The sequence below is a fragment of the Myotis yumanensis genome, unplaced genomic scaffold, assembly GCF_028538775.1.
Source record: "Myotis yumanensis isolate MYYU_CA2020_CCGP unplaced genomic scaffold, mMyoYum1.0.hap1 SCAF_5, whole genome shotgun sequence".
NCBI lineage: Eukaryota > Metazoa > Chordata > Mammalia > Chiroptera > Vespertilionidae > Myotis > Myotis yumanensis.
In genome coordinates this window covers 51,716,711-51,743,679 of record NW_027223756.1, presented here as the reverse complement: position 1 = coordinate 51,743,679, position 26,969 = coordinate 51,716,711, and the positions used below count along the sequence as shown (strand labels likewise).

The following is a 26,969-nucleotide window of genomic DNA, read 5'->3' as shown; positions in this document are numbered from 1 at the left end:
ATTTGTCACCTCTTCCAATAAAGAGAAGGGAAAAAATGAGGGACGAAGGCTTTTGAAGGCCAGGGAAGGGTCCAAGAAAGGCAGCCTGCCAAGGCGCAGGTTGTCCAAGGCCCTCTCCTACCTCCAAGTCTGTAATGAGGCAAACTCCGGGCGGAGGGCTTTGTGGCTTTGTCTTCCGACTCAGACATTACCATAACGGTCCTCCCAGGCTGTAAACGTAGTATTGATCAGCATCCGAGTCCTCGGACGATTCAGGCTTGTTCGCGGAATTACAAGGTTGCCGTGGCTGTTGAAAAATGGCCCGGTTGTCAGCACGCGCCCAACCGCAAAGGTTACTATTTGCACAAAATTGGGAATGAAATTGCCAGGCATCATTCAGGAGCGGGAGCTGGGGTTGTTCCTGCTCTTTCTTCCAGCTCCTTTAACCTTCCTAATTCATCCGCCCCGTCTCTGTGAGGACGGCCAGTTCAATAAGAGGAAAAGAGGAGAGAAAACGAAGCAAGTAGTCCTGGAACCACTAGCCCACCCGCCCTCTGCTCCTCTACTGCTCCTTAACATCCTTCAGCGGCAAGATGCTTCCCCGTGTTCCCTACCATTCCTTTGGTCTGGACACTGCCGGGTGGGATGAGTTTCTCTCCTTTCACTGTCACATCATGAACTTTTGAAGATTGGGCCCAGAAATGTAAATATTTAGAAGTTGCCTATCAAAGGCATTAGACACCAAGCAAATACTTTTTAAAATGAGAATATTGTTAATGATGGTTGAAAAGTTCATTCAATCCCTATTTGTGGCTGATGCAAGAATATGTACATTTTATATCTCAAAGTTGTTTTCCTCCCCCAAAACACAGCATCTATTTAAAAATCAAGATTTTTCCCTTATCTAGTAAGTAAGAAGTCCTGATTTATTTTTTGGCCAGAACTGTGGGTCTTCACTGGTCAGTGGGGCTCAGTTGGCTAGATGTCATCCCATGCACTGAGGGGTTGCTGGTTGGATTCCCCGTTGGGGCACATGTCCTGGGTTTTGGGCTCAATGCCTGATCCCTAGGGCAGGGTGTGCAGGAGGCGGCTGATCAGTGTTACTCTCTCTCCCTCTCCCTTCCTCTCTCTCTCAAAAAAACAAAAAAACAAAACAAAACCTATAGGCCCAATGTTTCCTGAAGTAGTCCCTCATATGAATTGTGCTGTGTGTGTGTGTGTGTGTGTGTGTGTACTTTTAGTTTGCTGTTGCACCGTAAAAACAAGAGCAGGATGTAATGTCGCTAATTTGTCAGGAATTGTTGATTTAAAAGAAGCTACTGTGATATAGAAAATTCTCTTTAGGGGAGGGGGTCGGGGAAGCAACTCAGAGAAAGGCAACTGTTGCCCAGAACAGCTGCGGGCGCTGGCAGTGGAATTGCTTGGCCCGGGTACAACTCCATGCAGCAAGAGGGATTTATTTATTTAACAATAGTTAATGATTCTCCCAAGCAGCTCCCAGGAGGCCAGCGAGCAGTAACTATACTTTCAGGAAATCCTCTACCCTTCCTCGAGGCATGTACCAACCCTACAGCAAAGGGAGGTCCCTGGCTTCCATACACTATAATGGTCAGTGGACTTCCCAGTGTTAAATGCCTCCAAATACCTCCCCCCACAGCCGGCCTCCTTGCTGCCTTCTCATGCTTGAAATGCTCCAGAGGAAAGTTACCAGGCCCAACAGCAGAAAAATCAAGAAAAATGCATTCTATCTGGAAGACCACCATTAAATAGGCCTGGGAACCGAGGTGGGCCCTCCAACACCTGTCCCATTAGCTAAATTCATCAGATTAGCAAGTTGGTGCCCATAGCTAGCACTTTCCAGAGTGATATCTCTGTAGAATTGGTGGTTCTTGAATAACACTTTATATTTCAATGGTCAGGTTTTCTTGTTTCTAATTCACATGACTAATGTACCAAATGCAGAGCATTGTGACTACATGATGGAACAAAAGTAGGTTTACAGGTATGAGTATTATTTATTAATTATTGCATTATTTTCCCTATGAACAACTATTGATCTACTTTTGCCCCATCCTGTATAATTACTTAGAATAAGGCTGAGTTGTTATTGTTTTAAGTTAATTTAGAGAAATCTTAATAGCCAAAAGCAATAGGATAGCAAAAGCAGTTGTAACGTTTATATTAAATGAGGTGAAGTCAGTAGGGTACTTGCAGAAAACAGTTTTTATTCTTTCAATTCATTCTCTAAGAGGTTCTGCCAGAACTCTAAGACATAAGAAGAGTCCCATTTTTAACATACTGTTAAAAATTACTGGATAAAAATCCTAGAAGAAGCCATAGGCAGCAAAATAGCAGACATTTGTCGTAGCAATATCTTTACTGATACAGCTCCTAGGGCAATGTAAACTAAGGAGAAAATAAACAAATGGGACTACATCAAAATAAAAAGCTTTTGCACAGCAAAAGAAATCATCAACAAAACAACAAGAAAGCTCACTGCATTGGAGAACGTTACCAATGTTATCTCCGATAAGGGTTTAATCTCCAAAATTTATAGGGAACTCATACAACTTAACAAAAGGAAGATAAACAACCCAATCAAAAAATGGGCAAAGGACCTAAATAGACCCTTTTCTAAAGAAGACATACAGAAGGCCGAGAGACATGTGAAAACATGCTCAAAGTCACTAATCACCCAAGAGATGCAAATCAAAACGACAATGAGGTACCATCTCACACCTGTCAGAATGGCTATCATTAACAAACGACAAGTGCTGGAGAGGATGCAGAGAAAAAGGAACCCTCTTGCACTGCTGGTGGGAATGCAGACTGGTGTAGCCACTGTGGAAAACAGTATGTAGTTTCCTCAAAAAATTAAAAATGGAACTTCCATTTGACCCAGTGATCCCACTTCTAGGAATATATCCCAAGAAACCAGAAACATCCATCAGAAAGGCTATATGCACCCCTATGTTCATAGCAGCACAATTTACAATAGCTAAGATTTGGAAACAGCCTAAGTGCCCATCAGCAGATGAGTGGATTAAAAAACTGTGGTATATCTACACAATGGAATACTACACTGCTGTAAAAAAGAAGGAATTCTTACCATTTGCCACAACATGGATGGAACTGGAGAGCATTATGTTAAGTGAAATAAGCCAGTCAGAGAAATATAAATATCACATGATCTCACTCATATGTGAAATATAATGAACAACATAAACCAATGAACAAAAATAGAACCAGAGTTATAGAAGCATCAAACAGACTGTCCAACCTCTGAGGGAAGGTGGGGGGTGAGGGGATGAGAGATCAACCAAAGGACTTGTATGCATGCATATGAGCATAACCAATGGACACAGATCGGGGGTGAGGGCATATGCTGGAGGGTGGGGGCGGCCGGGGAGAGGTCAATGGGGGAAAAAGGAGACTTAAGTAATACTTTACATGGTAAAGAATTTAAATTTAAAAAAAAGTAATGGGCTTTGAGAAAGTCTGATCAGGCAAGACAGAGCAGCCCCTGCTCTAGAGGGCCATGTCAGGGGGCATGGGGACAGTAGATGCCGGGTGCCAGAACAGCCACATGAAGAGTGTGCGCCCAGCCGTAACCGGTTTGGCTCAGTGGATAGAGTGTCAGCCTGCGGACTCAAGGGTCCCAGGTTCGATTCTGGGCAAGGGCATGTACCTTGGTTGTAGGCACATCCCCAGTGAGGGGGGGTGGGGGTGTAGGAGGCATTTGATTGATGTTTCTCTCTCATTGATGTTTCTAACGCTCTATCCCTCTTCCTTCCTCTCTGTAAAAAATCAATAAAATATTTTTTTTTTAAAAAAAGAGTGTGCGCCCAGGACACGAGGCACCCATGTGGGTCCCCGAGGGGAAGACAGTCTGAGAACTTAATGTGTTGTTCGCAAGAGGCAGGACCCAGCCAATCACAGGTGGAAATTTGAACAGTATAAGACAGGGGTGGGCAAACTTTTTGAATCGAGGGCCACAATGGGTTCTTAAACTGGACCGGAGGGCCGAAACAAAAGCATGGATGGAGTGTTTGTGTGAACTAATATAAATTCAAAGTAAACATCATTACATAAAAGGGTACGGTCTTTTTTTTTTTTTTTTTTTAGTTTTATTCATTTCAAACGGGCCGGATCCGGCTCTCAGGCCGTAGTTTGCCCACGGCTGGTATAAGAGAAACTCCAATCCCCTTTGCAGCTTGCTTCCCACTGAAAAGCTGGAGACAAGAAATGTTCACAGTGCTTTAAGGCAGACCGCTTCTCAGAACAGTCTACATGCCTTTGTCACTTAAATGTAAACTAGGGAATACCTTCACTCCAACGCTAAGCACACACACGCTAACACCCGCACTGCCACACCATCAGGCACACCCACTGGCACTACCTTGGGGACCTACTGTTGGGTGAGAGTTAATAAGATTCTTACACATCTCAGGAAGACTGTCCTTCGTTGATTGGCCTTCACCAGGTTCTCGGATGCTGGCTTTTTCATTCTCACATCTAGCGTGGAGACACAGACAGCCAGGGGGTAAGTGCTTGCAGTAAACAGAAGCTTCAAGAGTCTGAACAAATGACATTTACTGATTTTCCCAAACCTTTTTTAATTAATAGTTCCAAATCCTTCCCTATACTCTACCACACCTCCACCTCTGCCACCACCACCACCTTCTCACGTTTGTTCTTTTCAGAGCTGCGCTGGCACGTCCCTGGGATTTCTCCCTCCTTCATTTCTGCATCCTACCGTCCTTATTGTCAGGAGAGGGACAATGAAGTCACATGTGGTAACAGGGAAGGAGGCAGAAATGCAAAAGACCTTAACCAGCCTCAGACTCAGAATGGGATGAAAAATATCAGATGAAGATCATAATTAAAATAAAGGCAGCCTGGCCAGCGTGGCTCAGTGGTTGAGCATCGACCTATGAACCAGGAGGTTATGGCTTGATTCCTGGTCAGGATACATGCCCAGGTTGCAGGCTTGATCCTCAATGTGGGATGTGCAGGAGGCAGCCGATCAATGATTCTCTCTCATCATTGATGTTTCTATCTCTCTTTCCCTCTTCTTTCCTCTCTGCAATCAATAAAAAATATTTTTTTAAAAAATAAAGAATAAAAAAAAGAATTGGTGAATCTTGGCGAAATGTATATGAAAGTACATTTTAAAATAATAAAATAAAGGCAGGACATGAATACAAAGTGATGGTTTAGGGTAGGACTTACATGGTTTTTCATAATTTGGAGTCACTGAAGAAAGATCACGAAACAGAATCTGGTGCGCCTGTGAAGAAGAGAGAGAAAAATAAATTAGCAATCACTTTCCCAACCATAGAAATGTAACAAAAGTCCTTTTCCAGCATTGTCCTCCCCGTTCAAAAGGCCCTTTGGTACTGTTGCCAAAAGCCATTATAAGAACAGACACTAACAGTAAAAGGGAAAGACAAAATTGGGGAAATTATGTATAAAATAGGATCGGCAGAAGAGTTCTACCCCAATATGCAAATAGCTTATACAAATCAATAAGAAAAGCTAAACATCCTAATAGGAAAATGGGCAGATAAAATGAATACATTAAATGCTTACTATTCATGGATTTCATATTTGTGAGTTTGCCTACTCATTAAAATTTATTTGTAACCCCAAGTTAATACTCCCAGCACTTTTGAGGTCTTTCAAGGACATGCACAGAGAGGCAAACAATTTGAGTCACTTGACATGCACCTTCTCAGTCAAGGTCAGACAGCAGGACACTTTTTCCCCTCTTGTTGCAGCTCTCATGCTGTAAACAAGTGTTCTTGTTGGGATCTATTTAGTGCCCTATTTTCTAAATTTTTATGCTTTTATTCTTGATTTATTTGTTTAAACTGCCCCCCACTCAGTGCCGTCTAGTGTTCTCAGCACAAGAAGGCTGGGATGTGCCTTACAGAGAAAATACGTGTTATATAATCTTCACTTAGGCATGAATTATAGTGCTGTTGGCTGTGAGTTCAATGAATCAACAATATATGTTCAATAAGGTGTCTTTGAACAGAAACACACATAAAACAAATTTACGTATTGTTCAGTTAATGAAAATGTTGTGAGCAGAGGCTCATGGGAACCTGACCCTGCGTTTCCCCTAGGAGCAATGGTGTGCCATCGTTTAAGCTCTCTACAAGTAAACGATCACTGAGGAATGTTGGACTTACCACTCTGTGCTTGACATCAAGTGGCTTTTTAAAAGAACTGGTGATATGAGGGAATAGTCCTGCATGCAAACAAAGAAGAGAAACCAGGCTTAAATCCAGTGTTAGAACATAAAATTTCCTACACTCCCAAGTGGGCTACACCAACAAACAGTATTCAATCACTTATTTCCTTTAAAATCTGACCAACAGAAAAGTAAGAGTCAGGGAAGACGAAACTGTGACTTAAGAGTTAATTCATAGTAAACATTCTGGAGCTTTTGCGGGGAGGGGCATAACACATTTTTTGAATAATAGTACACATTTCTTTTTTTAATTTTTAAATTTATTTATTGCATTTGTGTGTAAGAGAGAGAGAGATTTGTTGTTCCAATAATTCATGCATTCACTGGTTGATTCTTGTATATATGCCCTGACCTGGATCGAACCCACAACCTTGGTGTTATCGGGATGATGCTCCAACCAACTGAGCTATTCAGCCAGAGCGGTATGGTACACATTTTAATTTTATTTTAAAATGAAAGTGGTGCTGATAACAGCTAAGGAGACACTGAAATTATGAGATTATAATTAAAAAATGTTATCAGAATAATTCTGTTCTACATGCCCTTTGGCTTTCTCTATGAGGTTTTCCTGACGGGATCCTATGATTAGGTCTCGGTCTTAAGTGATCTGTGCCTCTGAACTGAGAACCAGTGTTTGTCTTCCCTCCCCTCTTAGGTGGAACCGGATAGTGGGCTGGAGGTGGGTATTCCCCTTCCCCGGTCAGTTATGCTGTGATGGTACCCTGGCAGATTAAGTTCTGGTTGCCTAGTTTCTCCTGAGGGCAGACCTCATTAAGAACAGTGTCTGAAATGTTTCAAAATGGCTCCTTTCCCCTCCCTCTGCTGGAAACACAAAGGTGATTTTTCTCTGATGTTTACTCTAGGATCCCGGTCGAGTTCCTGGAAGTTAATCTTACAATACTGTAGGGACTCCCCCCTGCCTGGGTCCCCCTGGAGTTTTTAACTCCCAGGCCTGTCCATGTTGAGCCTCCAGCAGTTTGTCAATTACAGTTCCGATATTCCCGCCCTGGCTGGTAGCAGGTGAGTCTCCTGTGGCTCCTGTCTCTCCCTCCAATTTTGGGCACAGTGGTTGCCCTGGGTCCAGCGCTCTCTTAATGATCTCAGAAGAGTTGCTGATTTTTCAGTCTGTTCAGCTTTGTACCTGTTATCAGGATGGAGTGATGATTTACAAGCTCCTTACATGCAGGGCCATAGATTGGGGTAAAGATTTCTCTGCCTGGAACATTCTTCTATGATACGCAGCTTAAACTCAGAATCGGAGGGAACCAAGACCATGCTGAAATTCTAGGGCTATAAAATTTTCTCAAGGTCTAAAGCAGCTCTGGTATTTATTTCATCCCTGGCCGACTAAGTTCCTAGTAGTTATAAATAACGTATATACCATAAAACCCACCCATTTTAAGTGTATGTGTCAATGATTTTGAGTAAATATGTCAAGTTATGCAACTGTCACCATAATACCATAAATTAGTAGAACATATTCGTTATCCCAATAAGATCCTGCATGCCCCCTTATGGCTAATCTCCTTTACTCTCTCCAGTCCCAGGGAAACCACTCACCCACTTTCTTTCTGTATAGATTTGCCTTTATTGGACACTTCATATCAATGGAATCATACATCATGTGGTCTTTCATGTCTGGCTTCTTTTACTCATCATATATTTGAGGCCCATCCACATTGCAGCTTTTTAGTATTTTATTCCTTTTTATTGATGAGTGGTATTCCATTGTCTGAATAGACCGAATTTTGTTATCCACTTACCAGTTGATGGACAATAAGGGTTATTTCCAATGTGGACTATTATGGTTCATGATGTAGTGAACATTCATGTGGGAAGTTTTTGTGTAGACATATGTTTTCATTTTTCTTGGATAAAAGAAAGTAAATACCTACGTGTGGAAATGTTGGATCCTATGGTAAATTTGTTTCACTTTTAAAGAAAATGTCAACGTGTTTCCCAAAATGGCTGTACTATTTTACATCCCCACAGCCAATGAATGAAGGTTCCAGTTTCTCCACAGCCTCACCAACACTTGCTACTGTCTTTGTGATAAGAATCATTCTTATGGATGTGAAGAGGTATCTCATTGCGATTTTAATTTGCATTTCCCTAATGATGAATCATGTTGAGTTCTCTCAAAATCTTAATTTGATTAAAACAAATAAAAACTGATCAAAAAGGGGGTTGGGGTTGTTGGCATAACATGATGGGGCCTGGTCATTAGGGTTGAGTCAAGGAAACGGGATAGCACTTGTCAAATACTCATTGTGATTTGTGCTATTTTACAGTGATGCTTTTTAAAACAAGATATCTTAAACTAAAGTCAAATAAAGAGCCCAACAATTATTTAGCTAAATTCAAGAAAAGCCCACCTATAGTGAAAGCAGGTGGACAAGAAGTTTATATTGCACAGTTAACTCTAATTATTCCATTGGTCATGAATCCTTAGCCTTTCAAAGCTCTGTTAACCTTTATAAATCCTATCATCCTGCCAGAGGCTTTAACTAGTTCTTTGTCACCTTTTGTTCAAAAATTATATGAGATAATCATTAGTTAGTAAGTGAAATTACACTATAATATTAGAGTTTTATAGAGAGTAATATTGAGGCATTTGGTAGATTATGGAGGAGAGGCATTAGATTTTTTTGCTAAACCTTTGCATGTGGGATTTACACACTTATGTCCATCGGTCATTTTTCTAACTGAGCTAGAAATGTCTCTCATGTTCGTAGTCTGCTTATGAAGAGGAAGGAACACCAGCAAGCTCACATACGTTGAAGTATGGTTAGCTAATGATTTTTTTTACCTTGTGAGTGCACAGTTGATAAAATAGAGCCCACAGTGCAACTTGACCTTGGCAGTTCCAGCTAACCTTTTCCAAAAGGACATCGAATGTTATCCTAGTTTGCTGATATGTATCCACCTCCCTGCTTCCACTTCCTTGTCTTAAAACTGTAACCAAACTGGGCGATTTTGTGGATAAAAACAACAGTGTTATGAGAAGCAAGATGGCGGCGATATAGGCAGACGCGTCCCAGGTCTTGTCCCGGAGCAAACGGAGTAAGCAGCTGAAACTAATAACACCCACCCCGAATTGGCAAATTTACTCAGCTGGTGAGACGGTTTGCAGCCGGGAAGGGCAGACCTCCCCTGGAAAGGTTAAAAACCAGGGATCTGGGCAGGAAAGTTTGCCAGACCTGAGCCCAGAGGGTCGGAGGGAGACCGCATGGCAGACAGCCGCGTCTCTTGGGACAGACACAGACCCTGACCAGGGTAAGGAGTTCCGCGGGTTTGCTGGCGCCAGGAGATTTGAGATTTGGATTTTGTGATTGCGGAGAACTGAGACTAAAGGGGGCATCCTGAGGAACTGATCAGACCATGCAGTGCCCATAAGAGAGGAGCTTTTCCCAGACCATGCAGTGCTGGTAAGAGAGGAGCGTTTCCCAGACCAGTAAGAGAGGAGCGTTTCCGCGGCCGGCCGGCGTTTGTCTGTTTCTTTGTTTTCACTGAACCCTGCTCATAGGACAGTTCGGATACAGACACTCACCTGTGCTGAAGAGAGGGTGAAGGTGCAGACGAGGGGAATCTGGGGAGAGGCTGAGGAAAGAGGGGGAGCCGGAGGAGGTGGCAGCGAATTGAGTGCTGAGACCCCCCTGGGCCCAGGACTAGGGCAGCCATTCCTCCAGAGGGTGGAATTCCTCCCCCCAGCCCCCCAGGCAAGGAGCACAGCCACACCCAGATTCCACCCTGTATGAGATAAAGGATTAAAACAAGCTGATTAGTCCCTGGGAGTTACCAGGGTCTGGCCTATAGAGGGATTTTCAGTCCCACCAACAACACAGAGCAGGGTAAGGATTAAAAAAGGATAGAGAAGCTGTATAGCCTCAGAGGCCAACCCAAAAACACTGCCACCCAGAGGCTGAGCCACAAACTGACTCTTAGGGGAATACAAATTAAGGCAGACTGGATCACAAATACGGCCTGCTTTAAAATCAGGACTGTGATTTACAACACGGAGGAACAGTGTAATGCAGGCAAATTCAACACTCTCCTAAATACCTGGCAGGACTAAGGCGAACCAGGCTGAAGAGTAGAAGAACCGAAAGACCATCACTACTGCAAATTTTTTCTTTTTCTTTTTCTTTTTAATTTTTTCACCTTTTTACTAAGAAACCAATTTTTTTTTTCTCTTTTTCTTCTTTTTCCATCACCTGATTTTACCCTTTCAATTACCACATTTTTATTTTTAACCAGTATTATTACTGCTACCATTTTACCATTTTTTAAAGTGCCATTTTATTTTCTCTTTATTTTCTTTTGGGATTAGTGTTCTCCATTCTATTTTCATCGTTCCTTTAGCATTAATTTTCCCTATCTCAATTTCACCTCTTTGCTAAAACCCTCTTCCTTACTTTTCCCCTTTTGGTGTCCTGTTTCTCTTACCCTATTCCTGCTCCAGACTTTCCCAATTCCCTCTTTTTACCCCCTGTCTAATTCCACCCTACTTATATATCCTATTTCCAATCTACTTCTCTAAATCCTTATACACCTATTCTTTATCCTTCTTCACTTTCCAAACATTTTTTTCTCTCTTATCTTTCTATTGTTTTCTTGATTGTTGAATATATTGGGCTTTTTGTTTGTTTGTTTGTTTGTTTGTTTGTTTGTTTTGTTTTGTGTTTTTTCTTCTTTTTTAAGACTGGTTGTGAGGTTGTTTTTCTTTTGCTTTTGCTTTTTCTTTTTTTTTTTTTTTTTTCTGCTGGTTTTTCCCTTCCCTCCCCCACCCCACCCCGGTTATTTTTGTGCTTCTGTTTTCCCTTACCCCTCTGGATATTACTGGTGGTTTGTAGTTTGCATTCATCTCCAGGGATCTGTTGCTGGAATTTGTTGAGATTAGTGGCAGTTCTATTGGAGTTTGCTCCTCATACCAATAGTCTCTTCCCCGCTTCTACTTCATTCTCTTTTTTTGCTCTCTTTTTTTCCCCCCTCTTTTTTCCCAATTCTATTTTTGCACTCCTTTTTTGTTTGTTTTTTTTTCTTATTTTTCTTTTCTGTTCTCTCTTTTATCTTCTTCTCTTCTTTCTCCCTTATCCCCTAATTCTCTTAATTCGGGTGGTCACCTTTATTTGGGGTTATTAATATTGTGAATATACTTGTGTTCAGTGCCTGGTACGTTGTGCCTTGCTCTGTTGTATTTTGTGCCTTTAAATCAACGCAGCAGATCCAAGCAACAGCAGCCCCCTGATCACCGCAGCCTCCTGATCACCACAGCCTCCTGATCACCACACCCTCTGTCTGTGGAACAGCAGCTGTACGTGAAGCCTCCCCCCACCAGCCAGAAGAGCCAACACAGCTGTGAACAACACCCACCAGAGGAGCTGCTGCCAACTGGAAAGCAGCTGCTACCGCAACCGTCTGAGCAGCAACCACAACCCAAGGAGCCCCTGCCACCCAGGGAGCAGCCACTGAACATCTCAACATCTACATATGTCAGCGAGATCAAACATGGGTAGGCAAAGAAACCCCCAAAGGAAAGAAAAGGAGGACTCGCCAGAAAAGCAGCTAAGTGAGACAGAGATATGCAACATGACGGAAAAAGAATTCAGAATAAGGTTCCTAGAGTACATGCACCAGATGTTCAAGAAGCAAGAAGAAACAGATGAAAAACTCAACTACTTATGCAAGAAGCTAGAAGAAACAGATGAAAAAATCAACAACTTAAGTAAGTCCCAAGAAGAAATGAAGAGTGACATAGCTTCAATAAAAAACTCCATTGAAAGTATCAACAGTAGACTGGGAGAAGCGGAGGACCGAATTAGTGAATTAGAAGACAAGGAAGCAAAACACACTCAAACTGTACGGCAAATGGAGAAAAAAATGAAAAGACAGGAGGAGAGCCTAAGGGAGCTTTGGGACAACATGAAACGAAACAACATATGAATAATAGGGGTGCCAGAACAACAGAAAGATGAACATGGATTAGAAAACCTATTCGAAGAAATAATATCAGAAAACTTCCCTGAGGTGGGGAAGAAAAAAGTCACACAAGCCCAGAGAGTCCCAAACAAGGTGAACCCGAAAAGACCCACACCAAGACACACCATAATTACCATGGCAAATGTTCAGGATAAAGAGAGAATCTTACAGGCTGCAAGAGAGAGACGGAAAGTAACATACAAGGGATCTCCCATTAGATTATCAAATGATTTCTCAACAGAAACACATCAGGCCAGAAAAGAATGGACGGAAATCTACAAAGTGATGCAAAGCAAAGGACTGAATCCAAGAATACTCTATCCAGCAAGGCTATCATTCAAAATTGAAGGGGAAATAAGAAGCTTCACAGACAAAAAAGGGCTAAGGGAGTTTATCACCACCAAGCCAGCCATGCAAGAAATGCTAAAGGGACTGGTGTAAAAAGAAGAAATATCAAGCTCAGAAAGAAAACAGCCACACACACACACACAAAAAGAAATGGCTACAAACAAGTACCTTTCAATAATAACTTTAAATGTAAATGGACTAAATGCTCCAACCAAAAGACATCAAGTGGCTGAATGGATAAAAAAACATGACCCATACATCTGCTGTCTACAAGAGACCCACCTCATTAGAAGGGACTCACACAGACTGAAAGTGAAGGGATGGAAAAATATCTTTCACGCAAATGGAAAGGAAAAGAAAGCTGTGGTAGCAATACTTATATCTGACAAAATACATCTCAAAGTGAAGGCCATAACCAGAGATAAGGAAGGCCACTTCATAATACTAAAGGGATCAATACAACAAGAAGATATAACCCTGGTAAACATATATGCACCCAATGCAGGAGCACCCACATACATAAGAAAACTTCTGGAAGATATCAGGGGAGAGATGACAACAATACAATCATAGTAGGGGACTTTAATACACCACTGACATCACTGGATAAATCCGCTAGACAAAAACTCAGCAAAGAAACAGCAATCCTAAATGACTCACTAGATCAGATGGACTTAATTGACATCTTCAGAACACTTCACCCCACAGCTGCGGAATATACATTCCTCTCAGGTGCTCATGGGACATATTCAAAAATAGACCACATATTGGGTCACAAGCAAAGTCTCCACAAATTCAAGAAGATTGAAATCATAAAAAGCTTCTTCGCAGACCACGATGGCATAATGTTAGAAATAAACTACAATAAAAACAACCCAAAATACTCAAACACTTGGAAGCTGAATAGCATGTTATTAAATATTGATTGGGTTACCGATGACATCAAAGAAGAAATTAAAAACATCCTGGACACTAATGACAATGAAAACACAACAATCCAAAACCTCTGGGACACAATGAAAGCAGTCCTGAGAGGAAAGTTTATAGCTCTACAGGCCTATCTCAAAAAACAAGAAAAAATGGTAGTCAATCATCTAACTCTACAACTCAAAGAATTAGAAAGAGAGCAACAAGAAAACCCCAGAGTGAGCAGAAGGAAGGAGATAATAAAGATTAGAGCAGAAATCAATGAAATAGAGACCAAAAAAACAATACAGAAAATCAATGAAACCAAGAGCTGGTTCTTTGAAAGGATAAACAAGATTGACAAACCCCTAGCCAGGCTCACCAAGAAGCAAAGAGAGAGGTCCCAAATAAACCAAATCAGAAATGATAGAGGCGAAATAACAACAGACCCCACAGAAATACAAATGATTGTTAAACAATACTATGGGCAACTCTACTCCAACAAACTAGACAACCTGGAGGAAATGGACAAATTCCTAGAAAAATACAACATTCCAAAACTCAATCAGGAAGAATCTAAAAACCTCAATAGGCCAATAACTATGGAAGAAATTGAAGCAGTCATCAGAAAGCTTCCAGCAAACAAAAGCCCAGGGCCAGACGGCTTCACAGGGGAGTTCTACCAAACATTCAAGGAAGAACTAAAACCTACCCTCCTCAGACTACTACAAAAAATTCAAGAGGAAGGAACGCTTCCAAGCTCATTCTATGAAGCCAGCATCACCCTAATACCAAAACCAGGTAAAGACATCACAATGAAAGAGAATTACAGGCCAATATCCCTCATGAACATAGATGCCAAAATCCTCAACAAAATCTTAGCAAATCGGATCCAGCAGTACATCAGAAGGATCATACACCATGACCAAGTAGGATTTATCCCAGAGATGCAAGGATGGTACAACATCCGTAAATCAATAAATGTGATACATCACATAAACAAATTGAAAGAAAAAAACCACATGGTCATATCAATTGATGCAGAAAAAGCATTCGACAAAATCCAACACCCATTTTTGATAAAAACTCTCAGAAAGGTGGGAATAGAAGGATCATACCTCAACATAATAAAAGCCATATATGACAGGCCCACAGCCAACATCATACTCAATGGACAAAAACTAACACCATTTCCCCTAAGAACAGGAACAAGACAGGGATGCCCACTCTCACCACTCCTGTTCAACATAGTACTGGAAGTATTAGCCATTGCAATTAGGCAAGAAGAAGAAATAAAAGGCATCCAAATTGGAAAAGAGGAAGTAAAACTGTCCTTATTTGCAGATGACATGATATTATACATACAAAACCCTAGAGACTCCATCAAAAAGCTACTAGACTTAATACATGAATTTGGCAATGTAGCAGGATACAAAATTAACCCCAAGAAATCTGAGGCATTTCTATACACCAATAGTGAACTCTCAGAAAGGGAGATCAGAAAATCCCATTTACCATCGCACCAAAAAAATTAAGATACCTAGGAATAAACTTAACTAAAGAGGTTAAAGACCTCTACTCAGAAAACTACAGGACGTTGAAAAAAGAGATAGAGGAAGACATAAACAGATGGAAGAACATACCATGTTCTTGGATTGGTAGAATCAACATCATTAAAATGTCCATACTACCCAAAGCAATCTATACATTCAACGCACTTCCCATTAAAATACCAATGGCCTTCTTCAAAGATCTAGAACGAACTCTCCAAAAATTCATCTGGAATAAAAAAAGACCCCGAATAGCTGCAACGATCCTGAGAAAGAACAAAGTAGGTGGGATCTCAATGCCAGATATCAAGCTGTATTACAAAGCCACTGTTCTCAAAACTGCCTGGTACTGGCACAAGAACAGACATATAGATCAGTGGAATACAATAGAGAGTCCAGAAATTAGCCCGAACCAATATGCTCAATTAATTTTTGACAAAGGAGGCATGAACATACAATGGAGCCAAGATAGTCTCTTCAATAAATGGTGTTGGGAAAATTGGACAGACATATGCAAGAAAATGAAACTAGACCACCAACTTACACCATACACAAGAATAAACTCAAAATGGATAAAGGACTTAAATGTACGACAGGAAACCATAAAAATTCTAGAAGAATACAAAGGCAACAAAATCTCAGACATATGCCAAAACAATTTCTTCACTGATACAGCTCCTAGGGCAGTTGAAACTAAAGAGAAAATGAACAAATGGGACTACATCAAAATAAAAAGCTTCTGCACAGCAAAAGAAACCATCAACAAAACAACAAGAAAACCCACCTCGTGGGAAAACATATTTGCCAACGTCATATCTGATAAGGGCTTAATCTCCCAAATTTATAGGGAACTCATACAACTTAACAAAAAGAAGATAAACAATCCAATCAAAAAATGGGCAAAGGATCTAAATAGACACCTTTCAAAAGAGGACATTCAGAAAGCCAAGAGGCATATGAAAACATGCTCAAAGTCACTAATCATCCGAGAGATGCAAATCAAAACAACAATGAGGTACCATCTCACACCTGTCAGAATGGCCATCATCAACAAATCAACAAACGACAAGTGCTGGAGAGGATGTGGAGAAAAAGGAACACTTGTGCACTGCTGGTGGGAATGCAGACTGGTGCAGCCACTATGGAAGGCAGTATGGAGGTTCCTCAAAAAATTGGAAATGGAACTCCCATTTGACCCTGTGATCCCACTTCTAGGAATATATCCCAAGAAACCAGAAACACCAATCAGAAAGGATATATGCACCCAGATGTTCATAGCAGCACAATTCACCATAGCTAAGATCTGGAAACAGCCTAAGTGCCCATCAGTAGATGAATGGATTAGAAAACTGTGGTACATCTACACTATGGAATACTATGCTGCTGTTAAAAAGAAGGAACTCCTACCATTTGCAACATCATGGATGGAACTGGAGAGCATTATGCTAAGTGAAACAAGCCAGTCAATGAAGGAAAAATACCACATGATCTCACTCATTCATGGATAATAAAGACCATTACAAACTTTTGAACAATAATAAATACAGTGGCAGAGCTGCCTCAAACTGATTGTCGGACTGCAGTGGGAAGGCCAGAGAGAGTTGGGGGGCAGGAGGGAGGGGAGTAAGAGATCAACCGAAGGACTTGTATGCATGCATATAAGCATAACTAATGGACATAAGACACTGGGGGGTAAGGGAGGGTAGGGGTTTGTCAAGGGCGGGGGGGAAAAAAGGACACTTATGTAATACCCTTTGTAATACTTTAAGCGAAAAATAAAAAAAAAAAATAAAAACAACAGTGTTAGTAACTGCCAACATAGTCCACCTTTATGTAGTAGGCCCTTCAATGTGCCCACCCTCATGGGATGCTACAGGTATTTGGTTTCTTAAAGTAAGTTATCAGGAAAGCAAGTGTGGTTTGGTGACCATGGGCTCTTCCAGAATCGGAGAAGCTCAAGTCTGGAAGTATTCTTCGAGATTTTCTAACCGGTTAGTCCACCTCCAGGGTGTCTGTCACAGCACAGCTCGCAGCTGTATTTGAGATTCTGTCCGTTTCACAGATTGGGGATAATATGATCTCCCGCCTACCCATATCTGAGTTCCTCGAAATTTTGAGTTTCGTGAAATGGAGCCTCATGAACACAGAACATAATGCTGGAAAGTGGAGACAAAACTATCCTTATCTTTCTGAGTATGTGGTCTTACATTGTACGTACACAAAAGAGGAGACTTTAGATCAAAGATTAACAACACTTAACCTAGAGTCCATGGTCACCCAGAGGAACCCAGGTGTCCTTATAGATATTTTTCTGAAGGTAAGGGCCCAGAGATTTCATCCGATTTTTTAAACTGCCTTAAAACCAGGAGGTGCTAACCACTGGGATAGATGATACAAAAAATCTTCTCCAATAGATTTTAAAGAATAAGGCATTTAATGATCTGTATATTAGGTTTTTAAAAAAGTTTTCTGTCAATATGGAGTGGCATTTCTTAAGTGTGATAATAGTATTATTGTTCTGTAAGAGAACATTTTTACTTAGGAGGCACATGCTGAAGTATTGAAGGACATACTGTTTTGATGTCTGTAAGTTACTCCCAATAGTTCAGCAAAGAAGTCTATACAAGCATCAATAGAGAGAGACTGACATAAAACTACACATAAACAAATGTGGCAAAACGCTCACAACTGGTAAATCTAGGTGAGAGTAGGTGAATACTGTTTGTACTACTCCTTCAACTTCTCTATGGGTTAAAAAAATTTTAAGTTGTGAGTAAAAGAGTAAGACATTCATTCATCGGCCTTAATTGCACAATTGCAGGTAAAGAAGGAGTGCTATTGTATTTTATAGATGGCTAAAGCAAGGCAGAAAAAGATTAGGAAAACTGGCCAGCAACATCCCAACTACATGTGAGCCACAACCAAGGACAGGCCTAAAACAATGCTTTGCCTTCTCCTCTTCTCCTCACCTAACCCCAGCCCGCCCTGTAGGCAGACACGGGGCTTCTTCACACAAGCCCACCAAAGTCACTGTACTGCCCACTACAGCGCTCCCTTTAAGTTCCCAGGCAAAGGGGCATATGTAACACTTTCTACAATAAGGATTCTTTTTTCTAAAAAGATGCTCACCTTTGATTATAAAAGACATGGCAAAACTACATTTTTTTAAAAAAAAGAAGAAAAAAAAGTTCACATGCAAAGCACACGCAACCACCTCCTAGTGGGAGTGATGCTTGAACAGTAAAGCGCACACGGTGACAGATGGCATCTGGTGACCTTCTTAACAACAGGCTCGGCTGCCAGTGTCCCCTTGTGTCCAATCTCTGCAGGGAATTTGGAAACTGTTGCCTTAGACTTGAATATTTTCTGGCAAACACATTTAACCATTTATTAGGTGGTTTCCTAATTCAAAATAGAGATTGCAAAGCAAAGTTCCCGACCCCTGAGAGGGAGGTTGGTATTCCTGGGTCGGTGTGTGTGTGTGTGTGTGTCTGTGTGTGTGTGTGTGTGTGTGGCGGGGGAGGGGGGGAAGGCGGCAGGGGGGTGGGGGGTGGGGGGTGGGGTGCGTCGCTTCAGGAATTCTCCAGAGCCTGCTGGCAGTCACCCAGCATATCTGTCATTTTAACGGGGTAAGGACCTCAGTCCCAGGCAAACTGCTTACCAGGCTTTCTAGATTTCCTGGTGGCCAATGGGAGCTTTATTTTTTTCTGTAGTTTAAAAGAAATGTGTGCACTTCCCACAGCGAGGCATGCAAATTAGCCCGAAAACAAACTAAGGCCAGCATACGAAGGTCCCTCCGCTGTGACATCCCCCACACCAGCAGGGAATGTGGGAACCCCAGGGTGAGCGGGGCTTGTTCTAAGTCACCTCGTTCCCTCGCTGCATGCCCTGGCCGGCCACCACGCTTGTCAAGCTCCACAGTGAGGGTAAGAGGGAGGGGTGGAAGGGGGAGGGATGAGGGCACGTTCCAGTGAGGGCACCCTGCCCATCGGGCCCTCCTCGTCCACAGCCATCCCACGGGGGCAGCTTTCCTCTGTGAGCAGTGGAAGGCAAACCAGTGTGGCCCTGGGAACAGACAGCGAAGACACACATGCCAAAGCCTGAAGAGTCCTTTTCTGCCCTCACCAGAGTGGACTGGGAAGGCCTGGACGGAGAGAGGTGGTAGTCAGTCCCCACCAGGCAACGGGTGTGGGAGGTGGCAGAGAAAGGGCAAGAACGTCCCTGTCCCCGGGCATATGGTGGGAGTGGGAAGTGTGGAGCCTCAGGGGAGAAACAACTCAGTGGACAGAGGCAGGACTGTGTGGAGTCACACACACACACACACACATACACACACACACACGGATGAGAGCTAGGTTTCTGTGTGAGGGGGAGCGTCCATTCCGGGGTCTGCCCTGGTCTCTGCGGGGGAGGTGAGTCTTCCCTGGTGGCCCACGTTTAGGCTTCAGTTTCAAGTTATTAAAAGAAGCCACGGTAACTGGAAGAGAGTGAGCAAAAGGCACAACGTGACCCTGGAAAGAGAGGCAGGGTCACAGTCATGAAAGACCTGAAGGCCTTGGTGAGGAAAAAGGGTGAAGGCAAGTGCAACGGGAAACAGAAGTCACCTCGGCTTGTTTAGGCTTTAAGCTTCCCCCGTGTGAAGGCATCATTTGTGGGGTAGTCTGGCGAGCTCTTTTGCTTTTAGAAGTCTTTCGAGGTTTGGAGAAGGCTTCACAGAGAAATAAAAAGTGGGGATAGAGGTAGGGAAGGGAAGGGGTGTGGACACAAACGCTCTTGAAGTAACATGACAAACCATATCGATGTTGCCTCCTGGAATATGATTTGGTTCTCGCCCATATTCTCCTGTGCACTGTCATCCTTGTAAAAGGGTATATGCCAAAAAACAACAACAAACAAGACAAAAACAAAAAAAAACAGTGCCAGGGCGCCGCTTCAGACCCTTGGAATGTGTTACCTGTAGTCAGGGACTCTCCCAAGGAGATCTTACACATATTGTCACACCTGGGCTTTGATGTGGTTGTACGATTTCAAACCTCTTCCCTGGCACATATTACATCTCCTGGGCCAGCAAGAATAAAAGAGGCCCGTGTACCCTTTTGCAAGGGTAACTTGGGCTCGTCTTAGAGGGGTGGGACACAGGGATAGCGCTAAGAACAAGAGAAGAGACAGGGGCGGCCAGTGAGTGCTGCCCCCGCTCCGCCATAGCCTGCATTGAGCCATGCTCCTCATAAATGGCTTCTGCTGGAGAGAAGCTTTGGGAGTGAACAAAACTTGCTAGAATCTGTTTTTGCAGAGTGTAAATGCAAAGTTGAATGGTTTATCAATTTCTGTTGTACTGCAGTTTTATGACACTTGGCTTTTATAGTTATTCGCTATTGCTTCGTTCTTTAAATATAAGAGATGAGTGTATGCTGGGGCCATAGGAGGGGAAAGCCACAGCCAAATAAAAAAATTGGAAAGAAATTGATGGAATGCAAAAGGAAAGCCACCTTCAGGTAGGCAGAACAAATACTACTGATTGTCTGGAAGGCAGTTGTGAGAAGGAATTTGAGAACTTTTTATGGTAGTTCTATGATAACCTCGAGAATCAAACATAAGCCCTGCCCATCTGATTTGCATATCCATATGAACAGATACATTTCTACAAAGAGACCATCAACAGACCACTTTCCACCAGTGGTTAGCATATTTATAAAGTTGGCCTGTGTTGATAATTTGATCCGTGGCTTCATGCTTTAACCCCTCTCATTAGATTAAAGTTGATCATCCAAACATTAAACAATGAAAATTGAAAAGAAGGACAAGGAGCTCAGCCAGTGTGGCACGGTGGTTGAGCATTGACCAATGAACCAGGAAGTCATGGTTCGATTCCTGGTCAGGGCACGTGCCTGGGTTGTGGGCTTGGCCCTCAGTAGTGGGCGTGCAGGAGGCAACCAATAATGATTCTCTCTCATCATTGATGTTTCTATCTCTCTCTCCCTTTCCCTTCCTCTCTGAAATCAATAAAAATGTTTTTTTAAAAAGAAAGAAAGAAAAAAAAGAAGCACAAGGAGAAGTTATCTTGTGGCCAAATGACATAATTCTGCCTTGATACACTGTCACCTCTTAATGAAACGAGTACAGTAAGTCCTCACTTAACTCCGTGGATAGCGGTTCTGAACCTTTAAGTGAAACAATGTGTAACAAAACCAATTTTGCTGGAGGCTGATTCATATAAGCAAGAGGAAGTTCCTACAGCATCTCATCAACGTTATCAGGAAACGACATTGACCGACACATTATTTGAGGACCTGCTGTAGCTATCATTTAAATTAAAATGACCACTTGAAGAGAGTGAAAAAAGCAATCTGGGAGAAATCTATTAAGAAGTCATCATTATGAATATATGCACTTACGTCATTTCCTCCTACCAACACTTCACCATAAAAACGGGAGAGGATAGAAAAACAAAGTCATACCTGTCATATAGTGGTAAATTATTGCTGTGGCTGCTCGTGTTTCTACCCTTGAAATACTCCCCCCACCTTCCCTCATCTGACTGTGGGACTGCTGGCTCTCAGATCCCCCAAGGCACAGGTGATCAGCGGGTTAATCAGAATTCTGAAGGGCACAAATAGAATATAAATGTAATAGGATTGTACTTGGTGCTACTCAGATCAGATGCGCTGTCACCTTAGCTTACAATGAATGATGTGACCAGGCTGTTTAATTTCCTGGACCCCAGCTCAGTCTTGTCTCTCAACGATGCAGTGTGTTTCAATTTTATGTTCATTACTGCAGAGGGGAGAAAGTAAGTCTTTCCTGATTTTAACAACTGCACAAATGGTTAGCTGTCCTGTCCTTTTGCCTCAACAAACCACAGAGGAATGCATAAAACCCATCTCAAACATGCTAGTCCCATAAAGTCCAGTTTCATTAGGAAAGCCAGCAAAACAATGATCATCCCAGGCAGCCGTTATAAACCTTTATCTCCATTACTGGAGAAAACCCCATAGGGCTGCAGGGTAGCTCTTTTCACCTCTCACACCCCTCCCAACACACACATACCTCTTCAAGCTTTAAATACGACAGCAAAAAGGTATTTCCAGAAAATTTCCTAAAGTGCTACACAATCCTCATTTGAAATGACATTAGTCTTATTAAACCTTCAAAGATTTAACCCTGAGATGGAAGTTATGTGAGAAAAGCCTATCGTTTCTTCCTCAGAATCAGAGTGTGCAGCAGGATGGCCAGCTATTTCTTTGCAGTGTGTGTGGCTGGTACCAGGGGGTGCTGCCCCGGGAGGAATCCATTTCTGAACTCCTCGGCATCTAGGTGGAGCCCGGTGACTACTTCTCCCATTGGGATGTGATGTGAGAGATGCATGCCATCTCCACCTGCCAGCTAGAGTCAAAGGACTCTGGGGTCCCAGGAGATGGTGGAACCCCAAGATGGATGAGGTCTGTACCCTTAAATCACCATGTGGGAGACCTGCCTACAAAACCCCCATATTTGCCTTTAAATAAAGAAAAGAATATGTTTTCTTGTTTTAGTCCCTGGAATTTGGAGGTTTATCTATTATAGCAGCCAGCGTTACCCTAATTTAACTAAAACAGGGTGGAGGTGGTTATAGGTGAGCAAATACCATTTACTAGCTGGTGGTTTATAGCTTTGGTTTCTCTTTTTAGTTCTTTGATGCACCCAGGAAAGCTCAGATTACATTACCTAGAGCTCCATGCTCTGGCCCAGTTACATTTGGGGACTAATTGGAGGAGGAAAAGGTTTCCTTAAAGTGACTTTCATTTTTAAGAGTGACAGACCCAGAGTAGAATATGTTTGTTTTCCTCCTGAAGACACCTTGTCTGTCGTCAGCCAATGGAAACCATATGGACTCAAATCAAGAACCTAGAAATTACAATGAGAGCAGCCCTGCCGAAGGGTCTGCTCAGACTGATGGCTGCACCTACCTTTGCCACCTGCAGTGTCTTGGGGACCAGCCCTGCAGAGTGTGGGGCCGTGGGCAGAGGCCCTTGGCAATGACATCCTGAAGAAAGCAAACAGAAGAAACAAGTTATAAGTTTATGGACTTAGAAGTCACAGCCTATGGACTTCAGAGGGATCTCCGTTCATCTTTTCACTTAATTCCTGAAACTTGCTTCCTCTCTTCCCCTTTTCACACTCCCAACCATAATCCTGCATGCCCCTTAAGTCAATCCAAGTTTGACTTTTGTTACACAGGTTCACTGGTGCCTCATAATCAGACTTTCTAAGCGAAGTGGCTTGAAAATCATCATTTTCAATAAAATGGATCATTCTCATGATCAAACATGTATAGGAACCATTATTCTCAAGAACAATCAAAGGGATGAGAGTGGCCAAGTTTCTATGCCAAAAACCCTGCTGTTCTTAACAAAGCTTTGCAGATTTCCTGGAAAACACTCCTCAGATTGCTGCACACCTTTAGTTAATTTTGAAAGAGATGATTTTGACAATATTTTTTCCAGAGTTTTTCTGCTTTTATGGAGGATTGCATTCTGGAAGTCCTGTCCTTCCCAAGGTATTATAAAATGGACATAACATAAAATTTACCATTTTAGCCACCTTTAAATGTGCAATGTAGTGGCATTAAGCACATTCACAGTGTTGTGCAACCATTACTACTGCCATCTCCAGAACTTTTTCATCATCCTCAACAGAAACTCTGTGCCCCTTGAATAATAATTTCCCGTTCCCTCCTCCCCACCAGCCCCTGGTGACCTATATTCTACTTTCTGTCTATAGGCATTTGCCTCCTCCAGGTCCCTCCTACAAATAGAATCATGCGGTATTTGTCTTCTGTGCCTGGTCCTTCCAGTTAGCATCATGTTTCCAAGGTTCTATACACATGCATGTGTAGGGTTTTGTGCAGACAGAAATTTACAAACCAGTGAAGTAAATACCTAGGAGCGTGACTGCCAGATCTTATAGTGCGACTATGCTTAGTTTTGTGAGAAATTGCCACCCCTCTTCTTTTTTTAACCAATTTCCCCATTCCTTTCCTTCAGAGCATAGACGGCTTGTTTACAGGTGGCTGCTCCCTCACCAGACTGTAAGCTCCATGAAGAGAAGGCCCACGGATGTTTCCATCACAGCCACAGCCCCAGCCCCAGCCCCAGCCCCAGCCCCAGCATCTAGCCTAAAAGGCCCTACACAAAGTAGGATCTTAAAGAATATTTGATTAATGAATGAATAAATGAATAATTTAATAAATAAACAGAGCATCAAGGCCTAAAAATTGATCCTTGTGCCATACTTTTGTCTTAGGAATTCCAAAATGCAACTTTTCCCTTATTTTAACCTCGGCAGAATTGATACCAATATTCCATAGTAGTGTAAGTTTTGTACCACACTCACTTCCACACTCCCAAAAAGCAGGAGCTTTTTTTTCCTGCGTGGTTATGAATTTTACATATTTGCTGTTAAAATTGGTTCAGAACCAAATGACCACCTTTCCTCCATCTTGCACAATATGGGTATCCAATGTATGTGATGAAAAAAAAATTATGTTTTATATACTTTAACATGTTCCTGACCTGACATTTTAAATGATCAGTCACTTCGTATTTTATTCAGTAATCCCCCTTGGACCATCTGATTTTATAGCAGAGTAAAAATGTCTCTTCACGGCCTTCCCAAATTTTAATCAAACTGCTTTTGCTCCTAACTCAAGACATTTGTCTTTGGGGCTAAAATTAACCAAGAGAAAGATTTTTTTTAAGCAAATTTAAACTATAACCAGCACTTTCCAAATGAGCTGAATCTGCCCTCTATCTTCATTCATAACCCTTGCCGTGGCTTAGCCTGTAACAGAATAAGCAGCCATTCTGCAAAGGATATATTTACATTTCTGAGGTTCCAAAAAAACAGGTGAACCTCGCAAGCTTGTGTTCTTTGTGGTTTGCAATGTCACAGGGCACCTTGGTTGGAATGATTCACATAAGGATCTCAATAAGAAAGAAGTTCCAAGACCTGTACATTTTCACCAGCTACTTCTGCATTTTTTCTATTTATTAACTCTTGCCTACTCTGATAGCAGCTTTCAAACTATTTATCTACTTGGATACCAGCTTTCAAACTATTTGTTTTCAGAGTGGACCCCAACAGTACTGGAAAGATTCCCCGATCTGGCCAAGAGATGCCTTGAAATTCACAGAATTAGCTAAGGTGCTTCCCAAATTAATTGAAGTATCAACATACTTGAGAGCTATTAGAGATGCAGAGACTGTGGAATAAACCAGACAAGGCCCCTAATCGGAAAGCCTTTCTGAGACATCTGAGCTTTAAGCATCGTTTTGATCATTTAAAGAGCCCTGGAAGGCAATATAACTAATATTAGGATCTTAGTTGAGTGAGTCCTCACATCTCAAGTCAGAGCCAATAACCCAATTGATTTTCCAAATAGATTTCCAGAATTTGGACAAGGTAGTTGACAAGTAACACACAGAGGAACATCTTTCATCATGAGTCCTTGTGTTTTCCCACATCTCCATGTATGTTTCCTGCAGCTCTCTGATTACACTGGGGACTAAACACTCCTTTCCCTCTGTGCACCCTCCCTCCGGCAGGGTGGTTTCCCCACTTTCCAGACCAGCTCAGCTGAAACCTGCTTCACTGAGATCTTTCTCACAACTGCCCCTCACTGATAGCATCTCCCTCCCTGTGCTGATTACTTATCTCTGTGGTTTCAGTTACCATATTAAACTGAAAAAAAAATTTTTTTTTTGGTGGGCCTCAACATAGGGCTTGACTTATAGCAAACATTTGGAAACTGTGTTTCGGGCCCTCAACACTGCAATTATTGATAGACATTAGGAAGTGGAGAGCAAAGGAGGATTAGCCAACTTTCTTCCTGCTCTGGGGGAATTTTTCAGCTAAAAGTGGTAAAACTAAGCACCTCTTTGCTGAGCAGAGAACACCAAATATCTACAGTTTAATAAAATACTTATATTTTCATGTTTTCAAGAGTACATAGTTCTAATTTTACAAGCCCTAAGCTAAAGACAATCATAATTTCAGCTGATAACTGACATTTAGGCTCTTCTTCCCACTGATATTTACAGCAGGAAAATACGCAGTAGTTTCTCCTGGGTTTACAATACCCTCTTTCTCTAATAGCATTCTTGCCTATCATAGTGACATACTCAGGTGCAAATTACAAAGAAATCTTACTGGCGACTCTCAGGCCTCTGCTTTGCCGCTTCCAAACAAAATTGGCTGCTTGTGGATTTATCCAGTTCTTTCCTCCGGAAACTGCCGGCGTAGGTTGTCAGAGAAGAATCTGACCATCTCGTTTCATTCTGCCAAGACGCTCCAGCCTTGCGTCTGATCAGATCAAACTCCTGAGAAGTAAGAGGGCTAAAGGGCAGAAGGATTTGTGGAGTCAAGTAGAGAAAGTGCGACATGGCTATGGATGGCCTGCTCTGGGTGACTTCTCAAGCCCTCTGCATAATGAGGAGTTAATTTCCTTTTAGTGGCAAGAAGTAATTGACTGGGCTCGTCAAAAGTTGCCAAGCAACAGGCTCCACAGACACGCCTGCCCTCATGCCCCCCAATTTTAACTAACAAATTTGTAAGTTATTTAACTTTCTGGCCTTTGTTCTTCTAAGCAATATATTGCTACAAAGTATGGCAAGAAAGCAGGTGGCAACCGCTTTTATAAATAGAACAGTAAATCTTAAAGATGGCGGTGTAAGAGGTGGGAACAAGAGATCATAGGACAGTGCCAAGCATTCATTTCTTCTAACGGGTCTGGAAGCGAACCTGAACTGCTTGTGATGTAACAATAGCAGGTGACTCAAACTGTTTATGTCACAGAGCGATGGAGCTTAGGCTGGCCGCACACAAGGTCAGCCCAGGAGCTGTTAAGATAAGCGGCAGCTCAGGCCTCACCTCTTCCCACCCCTGAAGATTCTGATCTAATTGGTCTGGAG

General features: G+C 42.2%; 1 protein-coding gene across 1 annotated transcript; it reads right to left on the bottom strand.

The window, feature by feature from the left end:
- CUNH4orf51 (chromosome unknown C4orf51 homolog) lies at nt 1-26,441 on the bottom strand. Its single transcript, XM_070415258.1, has 6 exons — nt 26,209-26,441; nt 22,968-23,044; nt 6,177-6,235; nt 5,212-5,269; nt 4,421-4,494; nt 1-286 (listed from the first exon to the last, which is right to left on the bottom strand). The coding sequence occupies exons 1-6, from the start codon at nt 26,439-26,441 to the stop codon at nt 188-190; spliced, it is 600 nt and encodes a 199-aa protein (XP_070271359.1). The 3' UTR covers nt 1-187.
- Nucleotides 26,442-26,969: the final 528 nt, after the last annotated feature.

Bases quoted from the DNA above. Each gene is read 5' to 3' on its own strand.
- CUNH4orf51 (XM_070415258.1), bottom strand. From the start codon at position 26,441: ATGTCGCACTTTCTCTACTTGACTCCACAAATCCTTCTGCCCTTTAGC. The intron at 5,270-6,176 runs GTAAGTCCAACA...TCTTCTTCACAG, and splicing joins TTGATGTCAAGCACAGAGTG to GCGCACCAGATTCTGTTTCG. The intron at 287-4,420 runs GTAAGAATCTTA...ATTTTTCAACAG, and splicing joins GGACAGTCTTCCTGAGATGT to CCACGGCAACCTTGTAATTC.